This window comes from Thalassophryne amazonica, chromosome 1 (assembly GCF_902500255.1).
Source record: "Thalassophryne amazonica chromosome 1, fThaAma1.1, whole genome shotgun sequence".
Lineage (NCBI taxonomy): Eukaryota > Metazoa > Chordata > Actinopteri > Batrachoidiformes > Batrachoididae > Thalassophryne > Thalassophryne amazonica.
Window position 1 is genome coordinate 43,933,665 of NC_047103.1, and position 26,462 is coordinate 43,960,126.

At 42.8% G+C, this 26,462-nt stretch overlaps 1 protein-coding gene across 1 annotated transcript in view; it reads right to left on the bottom strand.

Annotated features, from left to right (window-relative positions):
- The window catches only part of LOC117509073 (solute carrier family 22 member 13-like), a 90,997-nt gene that overhangs the window by 40,661 nt on the left and 23,874 nt on the right, over positions 1-26,462 (bottom strand). The window contains exon 3 of the mRNA XM_034168879.1: positions 12,528-12,682. Coding sequence (XP_034024770.1) covers positions 12,528-12,682 — 155 coding nt within the window. The remainder of the gene's footprint in view (positions 1-12,527; positions 12,683-26,462) is intronic.

A 26,462-nucleotide genomic window follows, 5' to 3' on the forward strand; every position in this document is an offset into this window, starting at 1 on the left:
ACAACCTTCCCATGTTGTTTGTATTTGGTCCAGAGTTTAGACACAGCTGACTGTGAACAACCAACATCTTTTGCAACATTGCGTGATGATTTACCCTCTTTTAAGAGTTTGATAATCCTCTCCTTTGTTTCAATTGACATCTCTCGTGTTGGAGCCATGAGTCATGTCAGTCCACTTGGTGCAACAGCTCTCCAAGGTGTGATCACTCCTTTTTAGATGCAGACTAATGAGCAGATCTGATATGATGCAGGTGTTAGTTTTGGGGATGAAAATTTACAGGGTGATTCCATAATTTATTCCTCAGAATTGAGTGATTCCATATTTTTTTTCCCTCTGCTTGGTCTAAAAAAGTAACCGTTACTGACTGCCACAATTTTTTTTCCTGATTTCTTATAGTGTTTCTTAAAGCCAGAAAGTTGCCATTTGAAATGACTTTAGTTTTATGTCATGTCTGTGATCTGCTTTTTTTCTACAAAATTAAACAACTGAATGAACATCCTCCAAGGCCGGTGATTCCATAATTATTGCCAGGGGTTGTATAGAGACAAAATAAAATAGGGCCCAAGATGGAACCTTGTCGTATCCCCATTTTATACTCATGAGATGGCGATATAGAGCCATTGATTTTTACTCGCTGTGTTCTTGACTCCAAATAAGATGTAAACCAGCTGAGAGACTGTTGAAAAAAATTTAACTGCTTTAATTTGTGCAGGAGAACATGGTGGTTTACAGTGTCGAAGGCCTTACGGAGGTCTAAAAACACTGCTCCAACCACATTTCCCTGATCCAGATTTTTTTTAATCATGTCTGTTAGGTAGTATGTAGCAATTTCTGTTGAGTATCTAGGCCTAAATCCAAATTGTTTTGGATGTAAAATATTACTACTTTCCAGATAATCAATAAGTTGGTTCGCCACTGTTTTTTCAAGCACCTTTGACAGAATTGGAAGGACTGAAATTGGTCTATAGTTACATATTTTGTTTGGGTCTCCAGCTTTAAAAACTGGACTAATGAGACCTTGTTTTAATTTTTGTGGAACATTCGCCCTAGAAATGGATAGGTTAATCAAATGTGTTAGAGGGCCAACTAGAGATTCTTTATGCTTTCTGACAAAATCAGAATCTAATCCAATTATGTCTTTTGCTTTAGATGGTTTGAGATTACTTACTATTTTTTTTAACACAATCCTCGTTAATTTGTAATATTGAAAATGCAGTTTCTGATGGGCCCATGGATATCTCAGGAAGCTCTATAAGTTTACAAGTTTCTGCTAATTGTTCCACTGAGGTCACAAAATAGGTATTAAGTGAGATAGCAATCTTCATTTGGTCAGTAATCAAATTGCCATCTATATTTAGTTGTATTAAAAATCAATTTTTTTGTTTGGAGTCATTCTTTGTCAGTGTATGTATTTGCGTCCATAGGCAAGCACTGTTACCCCTGGACGTTTCCATCAAGCGCATAAAATATTCAGTTTTAGCTTTTCTCATCTCACTAACCACTTTATTTCTGAGGCTTTTATAAATAGCATTGTCAGTATATCGTTCTGTTGAAATTTCCTTTTTACGAGCAGTATCTCTTTGTTTCATCAACCGACACAATTTACTAGTTAACCACGGTAATGACTGGCGTCTTTTCCTCATTTTAAGGGGCTTTGTGTACTTCTGAATCACTTGTGATAATGTATCTGTAAACATATCACAACAATTCTTTGGATCTTGCGTTTGAAGGACGGAGTCCCAGTAAATACTATTCACGTCATTATCAAGATGAGACATATCACTTTTTCTAATTTTTTGAAAACTGGCATTTGTGCAAAATAATGCAGATGCTTTTTTGTTAACTTTCTAGCAATTAGCGTCAAATTATGGTCAGATAATCCTGTGATAAGATTATACGTTTTTATTACACGTTCTGGTTTATTTGTAAACATAAGGTCTATTTGAGTTTTGCTTGTCTTTGTTAGTCTTGTTGGACCTACCGTTAATTGCTTTAATTTATATTTTGAAGTTACTGCCTTTAATTTTTGTTTACCTTGCTTGTCCAACCAATTAATGTTAAAATCCCCAAGCACAATTATTTCACTATCACGTTTTAATTGTTTAAAAATTTCATCTAATTTTGAAAAAAAGGACACGTTAAAAGATGGAGGATTATATAAAATCACAATATTAAAACTCATTCTTGGTGATAAAACGATCTTTAAAACTAAACATTCCATATTGCAAGAATCTACATTAATTTCAATACAATGAAGTGTTTCCCTAACATATGTCAAAACACCTCCTCCCTTTCCTGTTTGTCTATCTTTACGAAAAGTAACGTAACCCAGAATGTCGATCATTTGCGTAGGGATATTGGGATTTAGCCACGTTTCACTCAGAGCCTCATTAATCAACAATGATTTTGAGGACAGTGATCTTATGTTAATGAGACCCAGACTAAGGACCTCAGTGGCATTGATAGTTGGACTGTTTGGATTTTGGGGTGGTTCCAGAGTAGCATATATAAGATGCCTGGAAGTAGGTTTATGTTTGAGCCATTCCACGTGGGTTGTAGGTAGCAGACACATAATATTTGATATTGCTGGAACAGCCAGCGGGCCATCCTCAATTTCAACATCATCCAATGTAGTAATGGGTATTAAGTTTGCAAAGCATATCCCTCTATGATTTTTATGGACTCGTCTACGGAAATAGGCCATAGTCTCAACTTGATACATTTTGAGCTTTTCCGCATGTCGGGCTCCATATAAAATATATTTAGTAGGCATACTCACTTCACGCAAATAAATATGAATGGATGTCTTTAACAAACAGCAAACAGTGCTGTCTAACAAAGAACTATACTGTAAAAATACACAGAAACAGGTCTTCATGTCTATGTGTGCAAATGAACAGACATTCATTCCACAGCAGAGTAACAATGTGAACAGGAAACAGATAAATGTGCCGGTGAATCCGTAGCTGGGAAGATCCACGAAAAGAGCCCTGTGCCTGTCCGGAGGGAGAAACAACTCGCGAAGTGGGACCACAGGCGTGTGCTTTCAGCCGGTGGGAGAGGTGAAGGGTGACAGGGCCACTGTCACCCTCAGCTCAGCACCGCTTCTCACCAAAAGTTACAGTTTGGGGCCAAATCTGTGCCAAGATGCCTCTCTTCAGGAAGACAGGCATCAAATGCACATCGAATAAGAGGAACCACCAGAATCAGATCACAAAAAAAAAATTAAGAAAGTTCTTTGTTCGGAAGAAATACCATAATGTGTTTTTTACTAGAAGACTGCACTTTTGAATGACAATGGACTTATTTTTTTATTCGAAAGAAACCTTATTTGGATTTATTTAAAAATACAAGGACAGCTCTATTAACAAAAAGAAGAAAATGAATGGTAAGTTTATTCAATAATAAATTACATTGTACATTCACCTGACATATAATCGTGTATTCAGTTGCTTAAAGAACCAGTTTGCACTTGTAACAAAAACATTAATTAGCTCTTAGCTTCCAATGGCTAAAGCGGTGTTTGTGATGTAAATAAATAAATGATACAAGGTTTTCAAACTTTTCATTGTGTGGTACATTAATCTCACATATGATTGCCTGTTCAGGGGTTGAAATAAGCAGTTTTCTCACATTTTGTGCCCTTATACTAACATTAATTAGCTCGCTAGCTGTGTTCCTTAACACCGTGTGGTGCCTTTCTAAATGACTACAGCGATTAATGTTGCTTCTGCTTGCATGAAGTGAGAAATGCGACTTATACTCGAGTGTGACTTACACACTTTTTTCTCTTAAACATGCATTTTTGGACCAGTGTGATTTCTACTGCTTAAAATATGGTACTGCACAAAAGAAATAGTGGCCGCTTGCAGAAGAGTAAAAAAAATGATAAAAAAGTACAAATCTGAAACAGATACCATGGATTACAATTTATATGTCACATTAATTAGTTTTTAAAAAAGAACATTCACCACACATTACTTTCTACTAATCATGCATTGTGATATGTATCAAATCTGTTAGATGCATCATGATAATAATACAATAACATGCTTTTGGAAAATGCATACCGCACGACAAATGCATGTTATTTGCATTATTATCACTTTTTACTGAGCGACACAACACGTAATGCGTACATAAAAAGTTGGCTTAGTTTAACTTTTGTCGTGTCGGCTGGCGCGTGCTACTCTCCAAATTCGGTGTCCTCATCAAGCTGGCTGCGTTAGCTGCTGTTCATTGTCGTACTATCCATGAGAAAATCATCCGGAATATCCATATCGGGATCAAATCACACTTCTTGCCTTTTCATCTTTTCCTCTGTGGACAGTTTTTTTTTTTTTCCCTCTGCGCACAGTTCTTGGGCTGCGCGCGCTATGACGTCATTTGTTTACACACAGCGGGCGGCTATAGCCAGGTAGCGTCGACGTAAATCTACGATACCGGCCAAGCAACGCCTCGGTAAAATGATAATATCGTATGATATCGTGGAGCGCGTGTGTCATTACACTCAAGGTAATCAAATACTTCTTTGGAGACCTCTGTGTCAGTGTGTTTGTTTAATCATATCAAACAAATACATTCTGACCCCAAGGTACATTGCTTAAAGTGCATATTACGAAAAAAATGAAATGTTAGTTTAGCTAACTATTCTAAATAAATAAAGAATTATGAAAATATTCATGCTTGTTTGTTTGTTTTGTTTTTTGTGCTATTATGCCCTGAGAAATGATGTCAAACATGGGGAATTGAGCGTAATTTCACCTGCTGCTGATAAACACTTGGAAACATGAACCTCTCAAAAACTGGACTTTGATGGCATCATGTGCAGTAACACCCCCTCAAGGGCCTCTGTTGAAATGAATGGGGGACAACAGAAGGGGAAATCAGTGTTGTTTTTTTTTGTTTTTTTGTAGACTTTGATGGTGAATACATCAAAATGGTTCAAATCTGTGCTTTACAAGGATGCACTAAAAAAACAAGTGTGTATTAGGTGGACAGATTTTCCAAAGATAATATTTTGATGAGGAAAGTGAGAAGTTATTTTTGTTTTATTTTGTTTTTTAAGTGTCTCTGTCATGATTTACAGGTAGTCAGGGCTCAGCAGGTGGTAGGGAGCAAAATGCAGACACACAGGCAGGTGGTGGATTAAGAAAAAGGCTTTATCAATAAATCAGGCAGGGTCTGGTACACAGATTGGCAGTCAGCGATGCGGAGGTACAGGCAGGTGATAATCAGAGGCGTCGTCAAAAACAGGCGGGGTTCAATAACACAGCAAACGACGTAACAAGGGCAAAGACAAAATCCTGATCCAGAATACAAGTGGGGTCGAGAAAAACGTTAGAGCAAAAAACTGTGACAAGAGGCCAGGACAAAGATAACAAAATCAACGAGCAAGCAAAGGAAAAGAAAACATGCAGGGCTTAAATACACTGAGTTAATTAGGAAGTGATATGGAGCAGGTGTGGTGTGCAGGCAGGAGGAGGGCGTGGACTAACAGGAGAGGCTGTGAGACAAGAGAAGGCTGTGACAGGTGGACAAGGAGGTGACATACAAAACTGGGCGTGGCCAGCAGAGCTGAGAAGGTGATGGGCAAGAGAGTGGAGTGATCTGAGGACGTGACTGTGATCCAAAAGAAACTGGATGTGAAAATATAAGAACAGAGACAAAGGAGTGCAGTGACAAGATGCACCCGAGCACCCAGACACTCAGGTGAAACCCACCGGATCGGACAGGGACCAAAAGACCAGCCGGAAACAGGCTGAACAGGAATGACCCAAACCAGGGGACCCTGGGGAGAGAGGCATAATGGTCGACAGGGGACAGAAAAACGAAAGCAAGGGCGAACAAAAACAGGGTCCGGAGGACGACCACAGGACCCCGCAAAATTCACGGGTGACTTCAGTGGCGGATCAGGGGACCCATCAAGTCTCCTGGCATGAACAGGAAGCTGGCCACACGGCTGGCTCAGAACAGCAGGAGAAACAGGACCAGACAAAAACCGAAAAAACATTCCCAAACCGAACCCTACCAAACAAAACGGAGAAAAGGTGCAAACTTAAGTGGACTGGAAAACACAACCATCCAACCGATGCCAGAATGGTGTGCAAAAGCGCAAAAAAGAAATGACTAAACCACAGAGTCCAATAAACCAAAAAACAGAGTAACCAACCCAGCCACAGAGTAGGTAGTGGACTGGGGAGTGGCACCGAGAACAAAAATCCACCGAAACCAAATAGTAATGCGTGAAAAGGCCAAAAAAGAACCGTGCTCCAGAGAAACCGCAAGATTAACAGTCCAGCAACTGACCAGTAAGTGGGGACCACCTTAAATGACCAAACAGATCTAACCAAGGAACTACAAATAGAAATGCTATGTGAGCCAAGGAGGACAAAAGGATCAAAGATAAGATGAAACAATGAACAAAGTATTTCAACAAATGAAAACCAAGAATACTTAACCCAACAGAACCAAAAAAGAAGGCCATGATAAACAGAAATGTGAGCAGAAGAGAACCATGAAGAAGAAACTTGATTGATTAATGACACAAAGAATTGAAAAGTTCCTCTGAGTGCATGATAAAGAGAACTGTGAGAGAAGGAACATTTGATCAGAGGACGCAAACCATGAGAAACACAATGAAAAACACTTGGGGCAGAACCAAAAATAGACAGCTTAACATTGGTTTTAAAGAAGAAATCAAACAAAATCTGAACGAAGGAACAGACATGAGTCAAACCAAAACGCTGTAGGATAGGAGCTCTGAAAAATACTATGAACCAGGAGCACAAAATCAAAAAACTAATCATTAAATATTTGGTACAGACATAAGGGGACAAAAACTGATTATAAATGGAGACACAACCTTGCTTGTGTGGAGGACACAACAGGAGGTGGTAAAATAAAAGAAGCATTATCAAGAAACAAACCAGAGCATGACTGATCGTTATGCAGGTTGAGTCACCCAAGGTCACCTTCAGGAGCTTTGTTGATGTTTGTGTGTGAGGAAGCAACTCAAGAGGCGTGGCAGGAGGCGTTTCCCACTGCGTGCATACTGAGAGGAGCCGAGGTGTGGTGACCTGTACCGGAGGTTTTACTGGTGGTGCTGAGGTTGTGAGGGGTGCTGATGGATCTTGAAAGGGACGCGCTGCTGTCGTCTCCACAGAGTTTAGCACTGCTGTGCGCTGTGGCCGCGCGGACTGTGTTTGAGTGGCAGCTGACCTTGCGGTTGTGCTTACAGGTGCTGCTGCAACAGATGTTGCTGATGGCGCGACTCGTGTGTTGACCTCCAAAGTTTCAGATGCTGGAAGTGCTGCTGAGAGTTGAGGCTGCGGGGATTTCTCTGGCGGTTCCGTTGACAGGCCGGACGATGTGAGCAGTGCAGGCTCAGCTTCAACAGGTGCAGCTGTGGGCTGTAATGTTGAGCGCGCTGAGGCTGCTGCTGACTGTGGTGTGCGCGTGGCAGGAGGCGGACGTGGAGCCGCTGAAGCCTGTAAAGAGAAGTGCCGGGGGGTCGGGACCGGAGTCTCCTGGAGCTTTTGCGACGATGTGCATGGAACAGGTGTCGTCAGCTGCAGTGGGGGTGTGTACTTTCCTGATGGCCCTGCGGAGGATGTGACAGCCGCAGGGGATTCAGGCAACATAAAAGCCCCAGATATATCAGGCGGAGAGAATATAGTGGCTGCAGGCTTAGACAGGGGCGTAGACAGCCTTCGTGGGGCCGGTGTCGGGGCGAATGGTTCTGGAGCCGCACTTGACGACGGAGCGGATTCTTGAGGCTGAAAGCTCTGCTCGGCCGGCTCCCACGTTGACGAACTCCGAGGAACCACGGCTGGTGTCCGACAAGGCAGGGTCGAAATGACCTGCTGAGGGGGCGTGACGGCTGTGGCAGAAAGTGTGATCACTCGTGGGCTATCAAGACAGGAATCATAAAGTTCGGATTCAAAACTAAAGTCCATTGGATCCTCGATGTATGGAGGGATCTGACCGCGCTTGAACCGAGCTTTGATGTTCTCCAGGTCTGGATAAGTGGACACGATCTCTGGCTCGTCCCGCAGGATCTGATCTAATAAAGAAAAAATCCGACGCCTGTCCTGCCGATCTGGACTGTCCAAAAAGTCATAGTATAAGTCCTGAATCTTAAAAAATACGGTGGCTATGTACTGTAGATCCGTACCTTCTAAATCTGATGAGTCGTCACCGTCAAGGTCAACCCATTCATCCTTACCATCGGCGAGCAGGTGGCTGGGTGGCAGGTGTGATTCAAGCTCTCTCACCCAGGCTGGGAGGCTCCCTGCTGAGAATAAGCCATCCAGATCCTCTAGATCAGGGAAGAACTGGTACAACCAGACATTGGCCTCCACCAAATTCCAGGCTTGATCCAGAAAATCAAATTTTCGCTTCGGAGTGTGGTAGGAGTGAAAGCAGTTAAAGAAAAAATTTCAGAAAAAATGTCCTTAATGAGAGTAATGTCTGGATTGATGACTGGAGGTGAGTCCACTGCTCCCTGGTACTGGCTTGCTCGTTCTGTCATGATTTACAGGTAGTCAGGGCTCAGCAGGTGGTAGGGAGCAAAATGCAGACACACAGGCAGGTGGTGGATTAAGAAAAAGGCTTTATCAATAAATCAGGCAGGGTCTGGTACACAGAATGGCAGTCAGCGATGCGGAGGTACAGGCAGGTGATAAGCAGAGGCGTCGTCAAAAACAGGCGGGGTTCAATAACACAGCAAACGACGTAACAAGGGCAAAGACAAAATCCTGATCCAGAATACAAGTGGGGTCGAGAAAAACGTTAGAGCAAAAAACTGTGACAAGAGGCCAGGACAAAGATAACAAAATCAACGAGCAAGCAAAGGAAAAGAAAACATGCAGGGCTTAAATACACTGAGTTAATTAGGAAGTGATATGGAGCAGGTGTGGTGTGCAGGCAGGAGGAGGGCGTGGACTAACAGGAGAGGCTGTGAGACAAGAGAAGGCTGTGACAGGTGGACAAGGAGGTGACATACAAAACTGGGCGTGGCCAGCAGAGCTGAGAAGGTGATGGGCAAGAGAGTGGAGTGATCTGAGGACGTGACTGTGATCCAAAAGAAACTGGATGTGAAAATATAAGAACAGAGACAAAGGAGTGCAGTGACAAGATGCACCCGAGCACCCAGACACTCAGGTGAAACCCACCGGATCGGACAGGGACCAAAAGACCAGCCGGAAACAGGCTGAACAGGAATGACCCAAACCAGGGGACAGAGACAAAGGAGTGCAGTGACAAGATGGACATGACAAATGATACTAAAATATCCAAGACGGCATAGAAACTAGACATGAACAGAATCAGGTTGGAGAGCAAGAAAATCCAAAAGCTAAAACCAGAACAGAACTGACATGAATAATAACTGAAGACAAATGTGGTAAATCTGACAAATAAACTTAGTGACACAAGTAATCAAATGCAATCAAAAACAGTGGATCAAAACTAAACTAAAGCAGAACTCAACATGTGGCAGGAGAGTACAGAAAAACCTGATTTACAAATGTGCTCAAGACAGTGACTGACTAACCAGAAACTAAAGGATGAAGACTAAACTAGAACAGAACTCAATAAGTGGCTGAAGTGTAATGAACAGAAAACAAGCTGTGACAAAAGCAGTAATGAACCAAAATCAAAGACGGTGGTTCAAAGACTAAACTAAACCAGAATGGAACTCAAGATGTGGCTATGTTGTGATGAACAGAAAACAAGCAGCTGTGACAAAAGTGAAATAATCAGACTGTCAAAAAAGCAGACAAAAGGAAAATCAATAAAAAGACTGACAACAAACATGATGGGTGAGGACCGAGCAGGGGTAAGACCTGACAGTCTCTGGGACAGAATGCACAAATGAAGTCCAGCACAGCGTGAGAATGGGCTTCAAAATATGGATCTAACCACAGATTTTATTCTTTCTGCCTATCGTTTTCTGAAATTCTTTATATGTTTTCCTCTCCAGTCAACATTTTAATCAAAGTACAAAGTAAAACTTTGTTGTTTTTGTGGAAATATTTGCTCATTTTGAAATGGATGCCTGCAACACATTTCCAAAAAGTTGGGACAGGGCAACAAAAGACTGGGAAACTTCATGAATGCTCAAAGAACACCCAACTGGAAACAGGTGAGTGTCATGATTGGGTATAAAAGGAGCATCCCTAAAACGCTCAGTCATTCACAAGCAAAGATGGGGCGAGGATCACCACTTTGTGAACAACTGGTTGACAAAATAGTCCAAGAGTTTAAGAACAATGTTTCTCAATGTTCAATTGCAAGGAATTTAGGGATTTTATCATCTAAAGTCCAAAATATAATCAGAAGATTCAGAGAATATGGAGAACTTTCTACACGTAAGCGGCAAGGCCAAAAACCAACATTGAATGCCTGTGACCTTCGATCCCACAGACGGCACTGCATTGAAAACCAACATCATTGTGCCCACGCAGATTTTATTGCAAGGGCTCAGGAACACTTCAGAAAGCCACTGTCAGTTAACACAGTTCTTCACTACATCTACAAGTGCAAGTTAAAACCATGCAAAGTGAAAGCCATGCATCAACAACATCCAGAAACGCCACCACCTTCTCTGGGCCCGAGCTCATTTGAAATGGACAGACGCAAAGTGGAAAAGTGTGCTGTGGTCTGAGTCCACATTTCAAATTGTTTCTGGAAATCACGGACGTTGTGCCCTCCGAACAAAAGAGGAAAAAGACCATCCAGATTGTTACCAGCGCAAAGTTCAAAAGCCAGCATCTGTGATGTTATGGGGGTGTGTTAGTGCCCATGACATGGGCAACTTACACATCTGTGATGGCACCAACAATTCTGAAACGTGCATCCAGGTTTTGGAGCAACACATGCTGCCATCCAAGCAACATCTTTTTCAGGCACGTCCCTGCTTATTTCAGCAACACAATGCCAAGCCACATTCTGCACGTGTTACAACAGCGTGGCTTCGTAGTAAAAGAGTGCAGACTCTAGACTGGCCTTCCTGCAGTCCAGACCTGTCGTCCATTGAAAATGTGTGGCGCATTATGAAGTGCAAATACGACAACGGAGACCCCGGACTGTTGAACAACTGAAGTCATACATCAAGCAAGAATGGGAAAGAATTCACCTACAAAGCTTCAACAATTAGTGTCCTCAGTTCCCAAACACTTATTGAGTGATGTTAGAAGGAAAGGTGATATAACACAGTAGTAAACATACCACTGTCCCAGCTTTTTTGAAACGTGTTGCAGGCATCCATTTCAAAATGAGCAAATATTTACACAAAAACAATGAGGTGTATAAGTTTGAACATTAAATATCTTGTCTTTGTGGTGTATCCATTTGAATACAGGTTGAAGAGGATTTGCAAATCATTGTATTCTGTTTTTATTTACATTTTACACAACATCCCAACTTCACTGGAATTGGGGTTGTACGTTGTTCTTTTGAACAGTGTCTGGAATGACCCATTTTATTCAGATTTTCAAAAATGCACTTCATCGTTCCTGCATGTACTGTACACCATTTGCTGCCTTTGACCTTAAATACGGGCCTCCTGTTTTACACCTGTTTTGTTTCACAGAAAGAATAATGCAGACACTGCTATTTTTTGTACAGCTTAATATTCCCTTTTCTTCACCTTTTGTGAAGTAAAAGGAAATCTGATGAAATTTTCTTCATGTTTTGATTTGGAATAGAATATGCAGTGTTTGCAATGCATTTGTGCACATGGAAATGAAAGTTATTTATTTTATTATTTGGCTGCTCTGATTGGCTGATTACTGGTTAGATATTTTCCATATCTGGACTGGTTACCATGACAATCTGCCTTTTTGTTGCAAACCAGGAAGCTAAAAACATGATTAAAAAAAAACAAAGTCGGACATGAACGTTCTCTATAAATATCTAAACTGCATCAGAAAAAACACAGTGATTGAAAGCTTACCAGCTAACAACCGGACCATCTGTTCTTCATGGAGGTGAAGAAAGTGAACGAGCCCAACACCGTCAGCAGCATATTCAGGCAATACTGTAAGTTTGCGTGTTTATGTAACAGTCATATAATAAATGACTAATTAACCTTGCATGCTTTGTCTGTACGGGAATATCAAACCTCATGGTTTTTCGCACAGACCTCACTATACTCGGTCCGTACTAACACCTCAGTTTGATATTTCCTCTTACAGACCTCATACTCAGGTTAATCATCCTTTAGTATAAGGATTTTGCACTTGACACAATGAAATAAAACAAGGTTTCAAAAAAGTCTATATGATATGAATACACTGTATTTCTTTAGACATGTCACAGTACTCTGCAATAGACTAGCGGCCTGTCCAGGGTGTACCCCACTTATTGCCGAATGGTCCCCGTGACCTTTAATTGGAATAAGCAGGTGTAGAAAATGAATGGATGAATGTCACCATACTGCTTACCCTTTCAATGCTAGCTGTTACTATTACAAATGAGTAGATGTTGTAATCATAAAGAAAAATTTAAATGTGAGTACCTACCCATTATAGATATGTTCATGAAAGCAACACCTCCTGTAAAGCCAGAGAAAAATTTGATCGCCATGTAAAAGTAGATGTGGAGAGAAAAACCAGTAACAGCACCAAACATCGTATAGCCAAGCATTGAAAGCAGGATGGCAATGCGACGACCAAATCTGCAAAGAGAAGAAAAATATCATGAGTGACAAGAAGGCTCCATTTACTATTATTACTTATTGCAAATGAGAGAATTCTGCAGTCAGAAGTCCATACAAGGAAAAATTGTTGCCCCCCTCCCCCTAGGAAATGTAGCGCTATGGCCTCGATTAGACCTGATTAAATAAAATATATTAATCCTCTCAACCACAAAAACCCACTGGAGACAGAGACTGCATTTCCACCCCAGTTGAGAAATTCCTAAGTCATCTGGAGATCTTCAGATAAGTTTTGGAGACTTCCCCCGATGGTCCAACACTGCTTTCCAGAGGAAAACAAAACCGTAATTCAAAGTGTTTCAAAGGGGAGCCCTCGGCTTTTATCAGTGAATTTTCGGTCATTATGAATTACATGACATTATAATTGCTTCACGTCAGAATCTGAGCTTCTCCAGGCCAGGAAAACCCAAAGTTTATGATCAAACTAAGGCAGGAACCTCTCCAGCCTGCAAAACCTTCCCCCCATGATAACATGTGGTCATAAACTTTGTCTTGACAATCAGCATTTATCTTGAGTTTAAAGCAACAAAAAGACCTTTGGTTTGAAATAAAATTTGAGATCAGTGTTTCTTTCATTGTTATCTAAAGACTTATAATGTTGGTTGTATTGATTATCCAAACAAAATGCTTTGCATGTAATCATTCCAGTTTATTGACATGTGGTCATTTTAACTGATGTGTGTGTGTGTATGAGAGAGAGACCTTTCTGCAGTATCTAAAATGCTGATGTTGAAGTACTCTGTTTATCCAAAGGATGTGTTTAACTGACTAGTAAGAATGATGTTTCCATTTGAGTGTCTTAGAACAAATAGTATTTCAAATTAATTAATGTCTTTAAATAGTTGAATCATTTCAGTCTGCCCTCTTTCTAAGGACATGAAGTTTCTGTGAGATTACACACACCCTAAATGGGTAGAGTTTGGTGACATCAGTCCCCCTTTAAAAGGTAGAACAGAGTCTTGCCTCCCGCCCTTCTGCGCGATCAACTCTTTCTTCTCTTTCTTCCTTAACGCTTAATTTTAAATTTTCTTTGTGGGCCAAGGCCTCATTGCTAAGCTAAGCTAAGCTACCACGTGGCATTCATTCATTCATTCTTTCCTTTTGACAAAGTTTTAACCTGACGCTTTAACCCTCTGGGGTCCGAGGGTATTTTTTGGACAATTCCATCACCTGGCATAAATGTTTCATTATTGCTGTTAACAGCTCTCCCTGCATCCCACAATCAAGTTTTATGTCTCTTTTTTTCAGGACAACCTGTGCTTTCAGAATATATATGTTTTTGTTGTGTTTTTTTTAAGTGTAATAAAGGTTTACAATCAAAAATAGGCAAGGAAAAAATAATTTTCCACACACATTTATTCAAAACACACAGCAAACTATAATAAACAACTGTTTTGACACTTAATAAAGGTAATTTGAAGTCTTGTGTGAAAGGATGTACAACAAAAAGGTTCAAACAATAAACACAAATGCACATTTTGAACAATATATACAAAATGGTCTATGCATTTTGTTGTCCATTGATATGGTAAACAGTGCTTTACGCAGAGAACGCAACAGAGTTATCCAGTAACATTCACATGCAAACTAGTGGAGCAATCCTTATAGTTACACACTCTTTGTTTGAGCACATGAGATTGTCATCAGAGGCTCTCCGTGTGCTCCTGCTTTCACTGATCACTGTATGTAATGGTGCAGGGCACACTGAGTATGTACTAATAGTATGTACTCATTGGAGCCGTTTGAATAGCCGCAAGGGGCTATTCAAATGGGCCAACTAGTAACATATCACTCCTGAAAACGATGTTTGGCTTTTCACGTGAGGTAAATCTGCCCTATGATTGGAGTTTGGAAAACCATGTGACAGTGAACCAATTCCGATTTGACACCCTCATTGCGCATGTCATCACACAGCTTCTCTGTGGAGTACAAAGATGGCCGATGGCTGGCTCAAAAGTCCGCAGAGTTAACTTTTCAGCAAAAAAAAAGTAAGTTTCTATCTCATATCATTCAAAGGTTATTTATAAGTTAGTAAAGCTTGGCTTAGCCGTCGTATACGAGGTCTGTCCAAAAAGTAACGGCCCTTGTTATTTTTTTTCAAAAACTATATGGATTTGAATCACATGTGATTGCATCAGCCAAGCTTGAACCTTCGTGCGCATGCGTGAGTTTTTTCACGCCTGTCGGTTGCGTCATTTGCCTTTGGGCAGGCTTTGAGTGAGCACTGGTCCACCCCCCCTCGTCGGATTTTCATTGTCAGGGAAATGTCTGAATGATTTGGAGCTTTGCTGCACCAAATTTTTCCAGAAACTGTGAGAGACAGCCAGGTGGACACCATTCGCTAAATTCAGATGGCTTTCAGGGACGATTTTATGGGGATCACACAGATTGAGGAGTGTTACAGCCGGTTTAAAGACCGCCCACAGCGGCTGAGAGCGCGCCGCGGACCGAGCAGTGATCGACCAGATCATTTCCAAACTGAACGCTGTGTTGATCTGGGACGTCGTCTGACTACCACAGAAATGGCAGAAGACGTGGACATCAAGACTTTCTCGGCACATTCCACTGTTACAGGAGTTTTTGTCAGGGAAAGAGGAGCGGAGGAATGCGCCACCATGCTGCGAATGGCGCGGCACAAAACCACCTCCGTGTTGGTCTCACAAGACGGCTTTCAGATGGCTTTCAGACGGCTTTCGGTGGCTTTTCAGTCGTGTGACTATCTGAGAAATTGTGGATTAGCTGGATATGCCAGAACATGTCCTGCGAGGCTTCATCGCGGCGTTGCTTTGCGGCATATGGCTGCGCCCCACGCGCGAATTCCTGTGGTTTTGTCCTGCGCCATTCACGGCATGGTCAGCCCCTCCGACTCAGGTGAGCTCATGCTGCCCAGAGCAGAAATATCGACAACGGATGAACGGAACCAACCCTCCAACAGCAGCTAATTGATCCAGTCCAGGCTCCATGAAAGAGGTTTGTTGTCAGTGGATACAGGTGGCTCATCCTTTTTCTTTAAAAACATTCATGTAATATTTTTCTTCATAATTGGCTTCAAAATTCATCACTAAATTCCAATCAGATTTATTTCTTAAAGTTTTAAGCTTTATCTCTATTTCTTCCAACGTCTCATGAGTAAGAAAATTGTTTCCATGAATGAACCTATTTGCAATCACTGTCCAGAAAATGCCAGTAAAATGTTCATTTCTTGTATAAATTGTAAATAAATTGTAAATATTTTCTGCTGTGGCTTATTTTGTGTACAGAAAGAAACTCTTGGTCAACCGTATCGTGAAAATTCATGACTTTCAGATCGGAGATTGATTAAACTAAATCGAGACTGATTAATTCATTGAGACTGAGAAATTAATGTTTAAATTAAAGCACTTATGCTATAAATAAGTGGTGCCCCGAGAATTAAGTAAATAATAAGTATTAAACCCTAAATTAATTATTTTGGTGACCCGTTACATTGGGCCTAGTCCAATCTGATTCAATTTGGGAGTTTAATTACTTATTCATTATAAATTGCTACATGCCTCTGGCTCCCCGTGTGTGAGCTTATTCAGTACTAAATTTATTTTATTAATTAAATGTTACGTTTGGTGCTCCCGTGTGGAGGCATAAAGATTTAAACAAAAACATTACATATTTATGGGACCCTGTTGCGAGGCCTGAATATCTGTAGAGCAAAGTGTCTCCAAATGAATAAATTAATAAATAATTAAAAACGTTACAGAAATTTAACATTTTCTTCAAAATTTTCAGTTTTTTTTTTCAGAGCAAGGAATTTTCACCAAAGCATTTCTCATCATCCTAGTTTTATTTGAGATGCTTACATAATTTTACTTTGTGCACACACACACACACACACACACACACACACACACACACACACACACACACACACACACACACACACACACACACACACACACACACACACATAATGTTTCTAAAAACCATAAATTACCAGGATCAAAATTATTAGCCCCCTTAGGAACCATAGCAGGAATCACTGTTGTGTAATGACGTGCTTTAACTTTTTAATGCTCAAAGCTTGTAAGGGCCCTGTCCCACTGGGGAGAGGATCAGTTGCGCATGAATTGAGTACACAAATTGCGGACGTTCATTGTCATCCGCAACAAAAACAGCCAAAAAATGACAAATGTCCCAGTATGAATTACGGATATATTAATAATATATAGCGAATATATGATGAACAATCACAGTTATATAACGCATGTAGTGAGGAAACTGATCCAACACATTGAGATTATCACGGCAGTATTACGGGTGTATTATGAATGCATCGCGCACGTGTTGGGCATGCACGGCGTCTGGATTGCGGACATAAAATAAGCGCACTCGCTGCTTTTGGCATCACTATTCACACCAACAATACAGGCTCTGGAGCAAGTGCTGGACTTGGACAAGTTGATCACAGAGTTATTGTTCATTTTGTCATGCGAGGGTTAACTGTTCATGAGTTTGGGGATCGGGAGGGGGGAAGCCGCTCCGGGTGTGAGACAGTGTTTTTTTTTTTTTTTTTTTTTTTTTTTGGAGTGTCACAGAAAACAGACTTCAGCATGAGTTGTGGCAGCAGCTCTTCCTTTTGTTTGTGTTAAATAAAAGTCCTCGATTGCAGCAGCTACGTCTTTGTGGATCTACACAGCCGGACCGGCACTGACTGGCAGGTATGTTGCTTTCTGCCACATATAGTACTTTGGGTTTACGTGATGTTTGTTATGCATTCACAGATTGTCTGAAAATCAGCTGCAAAGCAGATGTAATAAAATGCTTTATTTGTGGCCAATTTGTATGCATTCGCTACAACATATTTTAGTTTGTGATGTGGACATGATGGGCACGATATATATCTGTTTTACACACTGTCCCAGTCCGCTGCCAAGCCGCAGATCCCCGTCAGTTGCAGATATCAGCGGTTAATGGCAGATATACAGCGCATAGTGTTGTGTGGGCCGCTGAAGAGGAGGTACTGCTGGCTCACCACCACCAGATGGCGCACTGCTTGAAGTGCGGGCTTCAAGCACGAGAGGGCGTCGGAGCAACAGAGAGTGACAGCTGTCACTCATCATCCACATCACCATAAAAGCCGGACTGCAACTCCACCTCCCTGCTGAGAAATCAGCTACCGTAAGAGGTAATTTCTCTGCTGACTTAAAACTGTGTCTTAGTCTGAACTCTTGCAGCCATTTTCCTGTGGTGTTTTTGGTGTGACTTAGTCACCCAGCGGAATGTGATTCTCAATCGGAGGATGGAGGCTCTCACCGCCCAGGTGGAAGCGCAGGCTCAGGGCGCTGCTGCAGCACCTCCTCCTGCTGACCGGAGGCCTGAGACAGACATTCCGATGGTCGTTCAACGAACCCCCCCACCTTCCCCTGAAGCATACATAAGCCCTCCGGAACCGTACGGAGGCTGTGTTGAGACGTGCGCAGACTTCTTAATGCAGTGCTCGCTCGTCTTTTCACAGCGTCCCGTCATGTACGCGTCAGACGCTAGCCGGGTGGCTTACGTTATAAATCTGCTTCAAAGAGAGGCACGCGCCTGGGCTACGGCGCTCTGGGAGCTGAATTCACGGCTCCTAACGACATACGCTGGGTTTGTGAGGGAGTTCCGACAGGTGTTCGACCACCCTCATAGAGGCGAGACCGCTTCAAGTGTGCTGCTGTCGATAAGACAGGGGCGTCGGAGTGCAGCGAAGTATGCAGTCAACTTCCGCATCACGGCAGCGCGAGCCGGCTGGAATGCTGTTGCACTCTGCGCCGCCTTTGTAAACGGACTGTCTCTGGTCCTTAAGGAGCACCTGGTGGCGAAGGACGAGCCGCGGGATTTAGACGGGCTTATCGACCTAGTTATACAGTTAGACAACCGATTAACAGAACACCGACGGGAGCGAGACGAAGGGCGTGGTCAGGCACAAGCCGTCCCTCTTCCTCCCGGGTCCGAAAGGGAGCCGTCTTCCCCACGCTCCACAGCCAGGGCACTCCACATGACAACAGCTCCCCCTGCTGACGTTGCTATGGAAACGCGCAGGGCCAAAAGGCGATAAGATCAGAGACAAAGGAGGCTGGTCAGTGGGGAGTGTTTTCACTGCAGCTCAACCGAGCACACGCAGAAAAATTGCCACAAACGGTCAAAACAGCAGCACTCGTCCTTAGAGACTGGGCTAAGGGTGGGTCATAATACCCACGCGGGGAAAACCCGTAAATCTGCACGCATCCCAGTCACGATCCTGAGTGGGGATCTAACCCTTCACGCCCCAGCACTGGTGGACACGGGGTCGGAGGGGAATCTGCTGGACAGCAGATGGGCAAGGGAGGTCGGGCTCCCTCTAGTGGCTCTACCTTCACCTTTGAAGGTACGGGCACTAGATGGCAACCTTCTTCCATTAATCACACACCAGACACAGCCAGTGACTTTGGTGGTGTTTGGTAATCACAGGGAGGAGATTGTGTTTTATGTAACACCTTCTACCTCCCATGTGATTTTGGGTTATCCTTGGGTGATAAAGCACAATCCCCGGATTGATTAGCCGTCTGGGGTTGTGGCTCAGTGGAGCGAAACCTTCCACCGGGAATGTCTCGGATCCTCGGTTCCGCCTGGTGTGACAGCTAGTGAGGAGGTTTATAGTTCCCCCCAATCTGACGGTGGTGCCAAGTGAGTACCATGATCTTGCTGACGTTTTCAGCAAAGATCTGGCGCTCACCCTTCCCCCGCACCGTCCATACGATTGTGCCATTGATTTGATTCCGGGCGCTGACTACCCGTCCAGCAGGCTGTACAACCTCTCACGTCCTGAACGCGAATCAATGGAGACCTACATCTGGGACTCGTTAGCTGCCGGGCTGATCCGGAACTCCACCTCCCCGATGGGTGCAGGTTTCTTTTTTGTGGGCAAGAAGGACGGCGGACTCTGTCCATGCATTAATTACAGGGGGCTGAATGAGATCACGGTTCGCAACCGATACCCTCTGCCCTTGTTAGATTCAGTGTTCACGCACCTGCATGGAGCCCAAATTTTCACAAAACTGGATCTTAGAAATGCATACCACCTGGTTCGGATCCGGAAGGGAGATGAGTGGAAGACGGCATTTAACACCCCGTTAGGTCACTTTGAGTACCTGGTCATGCCGTTCGGCCTCACTAACGCCCCCGCGACCTTCCAAGCTTTGGTAAATGATGTCTTGCGGGACTTCCTGCATCGGTTTGTCTTCGTATATCTAGACGATATACTCATTTTTTCCCCGGATCCAGAGACTCATGTTATGCATGTACGTCAGGTCCTGCAGCAGTTGTTGGAGAACCGGCTGTTTGTGAAGGGCGAGAAGTGCGAGTTCCACCGCACTTCTTTGTCCTTCTTGGGGTTCATAATCTCCTCCAACTCCGTCGCCCCTGATCCGGCCAAGGTTGCGGCGGTGAGAGATTGGCCCCAACCCACAAACCGTAGGAAACTGCAACAGTTCCTCGGTTTTGCAAATTTCTACCGGAGGTTCATCAAGGGCTACAGTCAGGTAGTTAGCCCCCTGACAGCCCTGACCTCCACTAAAGTCCCCTTCACCTGTTCGGATCGGTGCGAAGCTGCGTTTAGGGAGTTGAAACACCGGTTCTCGACTGCACCAGTTCTGGTGCAGCCCGATCCAAACCGCCAGTTTATAGTTGAAGTGGACGCCTCTGACTCAGGGATAGGAGCCGTGCTGTCCCAGAGCGGGGAGTCCGACAAGGTTCTCCACCCATGTGCCTATTTTTCCCGCAGGTTGACCCCGGCTGAAAGGAATTATGACGTCTGCAATCGGGAACTTATTGCGGTGAAGGAGGCTCTGGAGGAGTGGAGACAACTGTTGGAGGGAGCTTCGATTCCATTCACAGTTTTCACAGACCATCAGAACCTGGAATACATCCGGACCGCTAAGCGTCTGAACCCCAGGCAAGACCGCTGGTCACTGTTCTTCGGGCGTGTGTGGAGAAAAGATTATGTTGTTTTGCCCCTGTCTTAAAGTAACCCTAATGATGTACTTGTTATTATTACACTAATTGCACGAATTTGTTTTTGTAGCCACTAACGACTGGGAGTGAAGCATGCTGGGGTCATTCTGAACTGGGAGTGAAGAGCTGGGGTCATTATGTTTTTGCAAGAGGAAATAACTTTCAGATGCCTGTTGATTAAAGGAATTATGTGCGCCAGGGAGTTTGAGATGGCCACTCACCCTCCCTTCGCGTACACACTAGAAAAGAGGGGGCAGAGCCATGCTCCGATAGAGTCTGCTGTGGGTCACGTACGAACGCCCAGCCGGTTGACAAGCGCACTCTGCCGAAGGTGTTGGCTCTCCACCTTAAAGGCGTCACGGTAAGAGAGAAAGATATTTTATGCGCTGCAACCACTTGTGTTTGATGTAACTGCTTTTGTGGGGAATAAATATACGCCTGTTTGTTCTAGAAAAATGCAGTCTGTGTGATCATTTCTGTGTGCCGATCTGACCGAACCTTGTTTCAAAACATTTTTGGCGTTGTCGGCAGGATCGCAGGTTGTGTTCAGACTACACACAGAAATGTCTTGTTTTAGTAGAAAAGGAAAGAAGGATGCCGAGGAGGTATCTCAAAAGGAAGAAGTGGTCCCCGGGTGGGATGGGATCACTTTTAAGGAAATAGGCCAGCTTCTACGGCGACGTGGGGGACACCCTGGGCCGTGGACTGGAGCGATTCCCACCGCGACTCCACCGGTTTTATGTGAGATGTTAAAACGGGTGGAGGTTAAAGAGAAAGCTCCATTGGGAGGTATTTTAGAGATGATGATGGATTTGTGTGCACTCATTTTGACACATCTGTCATGTTCAGGAATGTTAAACACACCTGCTGTCTTGAGTCTTGATTTTTTTTTTTTTTTATGTATAAGTTTACAATGAATTAGTTGCAGAAATGTTATATGTGGAAAGTGGGAATTTATTATTACTAGTACTGTATTTTCTGGTGTATAAGTTGCACCTGTTTAAAAAAAAGCCTCTTGTAGATGAAAAAAAAACTGCACCTTTTTTCTGCATTATCACTACTTTGGGACTTTTGTGCATCTTGTTTTTGGCATTTCTTCTTTTGTATGGGGGGAGGAACAACAATGCTCATTTGATATGGCAAAGGAAGCTATACAACAAGCTGTGTCTCTAGGAAAAATGCAATCAGGACCAGTAGAACTCCAAGTATCTGCATTAAATGACTATGCTAATTGGAGTTTATGGCAGAAACAGAATAGGATACGAAAACCTCTAGGATTCTGGTCGAGGAAACTCCCAGATGCAGGTATGCGTTATACGCCTTTTGAGAAGCAACTGTTAGCGTGCTATTGGGCGCTAATAGAAACTGAGTCACAAACAGTAGGACATGAGGTGATGATGAGAACTCACATACCTATTCTCTCATGGGTAATGAGTAATCCTACTACACACCGAATAGGGACAGCTCAGGAAGCTAGTGTAATAAAATGGAAATGGTATGTGTCAGAACGAGTAAAACCAGGTGAAAAAGGAGCTGTTGCATGAACAGGTAGCAAATGCTCCTGAGGAAGATGAGGTGCCTTTTGAGGTTCAACCATTAGAGGAATCTCCTGTTAAAGCAGGAAAACGATGGGATGATTTGTCAAATGATGAGAAGAGTCGAGCTTGGTTCACTGATGGTTCCTGTCAATATCAAGCAGGAAAAAGAAAATGGAAAGCAGGAGCTTTTAATCCACAATTAGGTCAATCATTAGAAGAGTTAGGAGAAGGAAAAAGTAGTCAGTGGGCGGAGTTGAAGGCTGTGCATATGGTGGTCATGCAGGGAGGACCGCAAGGCCTTCATATTTATACAGACTCATGGTCAGTGACCCAAGGATTACTTACCTGGATGCCTACATGGCATGCCACTAATTGGAAAATACATTCTAAGGAAGTTTGGGGAAGAGAATTGTGGGAAGACATTTGGGAAAAGGCTAAAACAATTCCTATCACTGGTGCATGTAGATGCACACACTAATGGACAAGACTCAGAAGCTTTATTTAACAAAGCTGCAGATCAATTGGTAAAGATAATGGTAGAACAAAGACAATCGAGTCCAGGATTGGCGAGATGGGCTCATGTCAAAGCAGGACATTGGGGAATTCAAGGTACCCTTAAATGGGCTAGAGACCGGGGTATTGATCTAAAATTGGATGATGTAAAAACAGCAATCACTGAGTGTGAACAATGTCAACACCACCGGAAGGGTGTGCCTCAACATTTGCATGGGCAGTTAAATCGTGGAAAAAGTCCTGGTCAAATTTGGCAGTTAGACTTTATTGGACCATTGCCCATGTCCAAAGGATGCAGTCATGCATGCACTGCTGTAGATACATTTTCTGGGGTCTTGGTAGTGCATCCATGTAAATTTGCAAATCAAATGGCCACACTTAAGTGTTTGGGAATAATACAGCAGTATTATGGATTACCAGTACAGGTTCAAACTGATAATGGTACTCATTTACGGGGAATAAAGTAAAAGAGTGGGCCAAAGAACATCATGTTGAATGGATTTATCATATTCCCTATTACCCGCAAGCGGCGGGACTAGTAGAACGAATGAATGGGCTCCTTAAAGAGACCCTATTGAAGCTGTCAAAAGATCGCACTATGCGACAATGGAAACAGGATTTGACCACTGCTGTGGATCAGTTGAACAATCGACCTTTAGGGTCAGGGTCCACGCCTTTGATAAGGATGATTACTGGAGGAGAGATAGAGCATACTACAGAAAGCATCAAAATGTGGAAAATTGATCCACAAGCAGAATTACCTGTAAGAGCAACTCCAGGCTCAGCAGGACTAGATTTAAGAACATTAACAACTGTTACATTGGTACCTGATCAAATTCAAGTGGTAAAAACAGGGCTAGGCCTACAATGTCCAAAGGGGACATACGGGCATGTCCTGCCACGTAGTGGTCTATCACTAAAAGGGCTAACTATTCAAGCCGGGGTGATAGATGCAGATTATCAAGGCGAGATTGGAGTGGTTTGTAGATTGTTTGGAGAACAACCCCTGATATTAAACAAAAGGGACAAAATTGCTCAATTAATAATTAAACCCTGTGAAATGGGGTTGGTACAGGAGATACCAAAACCCGTAGTAATAACTACACGAGGAACGCAAGGCTTTGGTTCCTCAGATCAAGCAGGTGCCAAAGTTTGGGTGAAACAACCTAACGGACCGCCTAAGGCGGCAGAAATTATAGCTCAATGGAATGATGCAACTGTTAGTATACTCTATCAGGGTGAAGAAAAATGGGTAAATGTGCCTGTATCAAAGTGTTATAAAAGAGAAGACTAATCGTTGTCATTCTATTTGTAAGCTACGCTTGTGTTGTCTAGGCTTGATGCCCTGGTGGGAGTTGTTGATCGGGCGATCAAGGACCACAGGAGGTGAACGTCGACATGGCAACCAGTGGAAGCTCCGGAATTGGAAGTGTCGGCTGCTGGGTCATACTCCTCCTTGTAGGTGGTGCCATGGTCTCCAGCTGCCGGGGAATGACAGAAGGGAATGAACTCAACAAAATTGTGAGATTCAAAGCAGGATGGAAGGAATCTTCAAAGAACAGGACACAAGACAATTTCACTTGCAAAGCAAATCATCCATGTAGAATGATTAATCTAACTAGTAACTGTGATTTATGGTCATGTGTGACCTGTGTTGCCAATCACCGTGTACCAATATTTACTAAAGGATGCAATGTCACTCTTAGTGCTGAGGTAAATATATGTGTATTTAATATGACAAGTAGAACATGTACTACCATTAATGGAACTACCTGGACAGTCAAGCTGCAGAGTCAAATATTTATCAGTAATGGTACCACAATTGAGGGAAGAACTCGCTTCCTATATGGATTAAGGGTACTACCAAAAGAAGCTAAAGCAACACAAACCCAAGTTGCACCACTGATTGATACTTGTACTTATTTGGCACAGGCCACAATAAAAACGAAGGTATATTGGCAAGTTACCTTTCCAAATATTCCAACTTGCAAAAGGCACAGAAGAGCGTGGTATGACACTTTATTAGGAGGAACAGGAACTGTCCTAGGAGTATCAAATACTGTGGATAATGAAGTGACCAGAACCATGTTGTCAAACACAGGTCAGTATTCTTCTCAGGTATTACATCAGATAGGAGAGTGGTTACCAACAGCACTGGTGGGACAAGTACAAAACGCTGATTTATGGCAGAAGAATTTTCAATGGCAATTGAAGTTATGGAATGAAACCTATGATTCATTAAAAAATCTATCACATATAGGTAATTGGACAGCATGTGCAGTACAACTAATTCATGCAGAAGCTCAAAGAGAAAGATTTCAGCGTATAGTTACCACAGGGAACTATCATGATTGGAAACGGATTTGGAATATAACTGATACCTTATGGTTAAAGTTACATCCAGAATTTACACAGTGTAATGAAACAGTATGTACTGGACACTGGACCCAGTACAATGTGACACAACCAAAGGTTGTTTGTAAATATCAAGTGTTACCGGTAATTACGACTAATGGCTATTGGTTCTTGCATATGGATGGAGAGTGGCTAGAACCAAAAACCAATACGACTTTTGATACCAAAATGTGTGATATAACAGATAAGGGTATGGCTTGTGTGCTGCAAACTGGATATGCCAATCCATGTCTAACCGACTCAGAGGTTGTACTTTGTGACTGGACTAGGGAAACACCAAGAGAAATGTTGTGGCAGATCGGCCCACATGCTCTGTGTGTTGCAACAATGAAAAATAATTCACAGGTACCTTCGGTTCCGTATACTGGCTGCCTGAACAATGTGCATTTATGGCATTGGGGTGATCGGACGTATCGTTTGACTAATTATTCTGTATCAAGTCGGCTGACTTCGGTACAATGGGATGTATTGCATTCCCTATGGAGTCTTTCCCTGGAGCGTTTCAAATGCGCATTGGAACAATCTACGGAAATTCAGCAATTAATAGAGTCACATACATCCAACGTCTCCAGTCTCATGGTGTCTACATTGATAGCTAGCGAACGGGTAAAACGTGGCAAAATTAGTACAGCAAGCGTCAGCACACCATTGGTGGGATATCTTTTCAGGGATGTCCATCACTGCCAGGAATACCTTAGTGCCGCCCTTACTTTTATTAATTATAGCAATATGTGTTATGACTTTTTGTAATATTTTTACATGTGTTTATGTTATACGTTTACGGCGAGAGGTGGAATGGGTAATATTTCAGCGTATGAGATGAAGTTATCTTTGCTATGTCGTGATCCCTTTGGAGTAAACCAATATAATGTCACATTAGACCCCACAACATCGGGTTTTGTATATGAGTATATTGTTTGGAACAGGTACTATATTACTCAAAATTTTGTTTGTGAATCACTAGAAGAAATGTGGGAAATGCTATGGCAGGACATAATCGTTGGAATAGGCTGGAGCCCAGCATTACCTGAATCTGCTAGTGGTTACATAAATTGACTGGTGCAAAACACCGAGTGGAATGTGTGGAGAAAAGATTATGTTGTTTTGCCCCTGTCTTAAAGTAACCCTAATGATGTACTTATTATTACACTAATTGCACAAATTTGTTTTTGTAGCCACTAACGACTGGGAGTGAAGCATGCTGGGGTCATTCTGAACTGGGAGTGAAGAGCTGGGGTCATTATGTTTTTGCAAGAGGAAATAACTTTCAGATG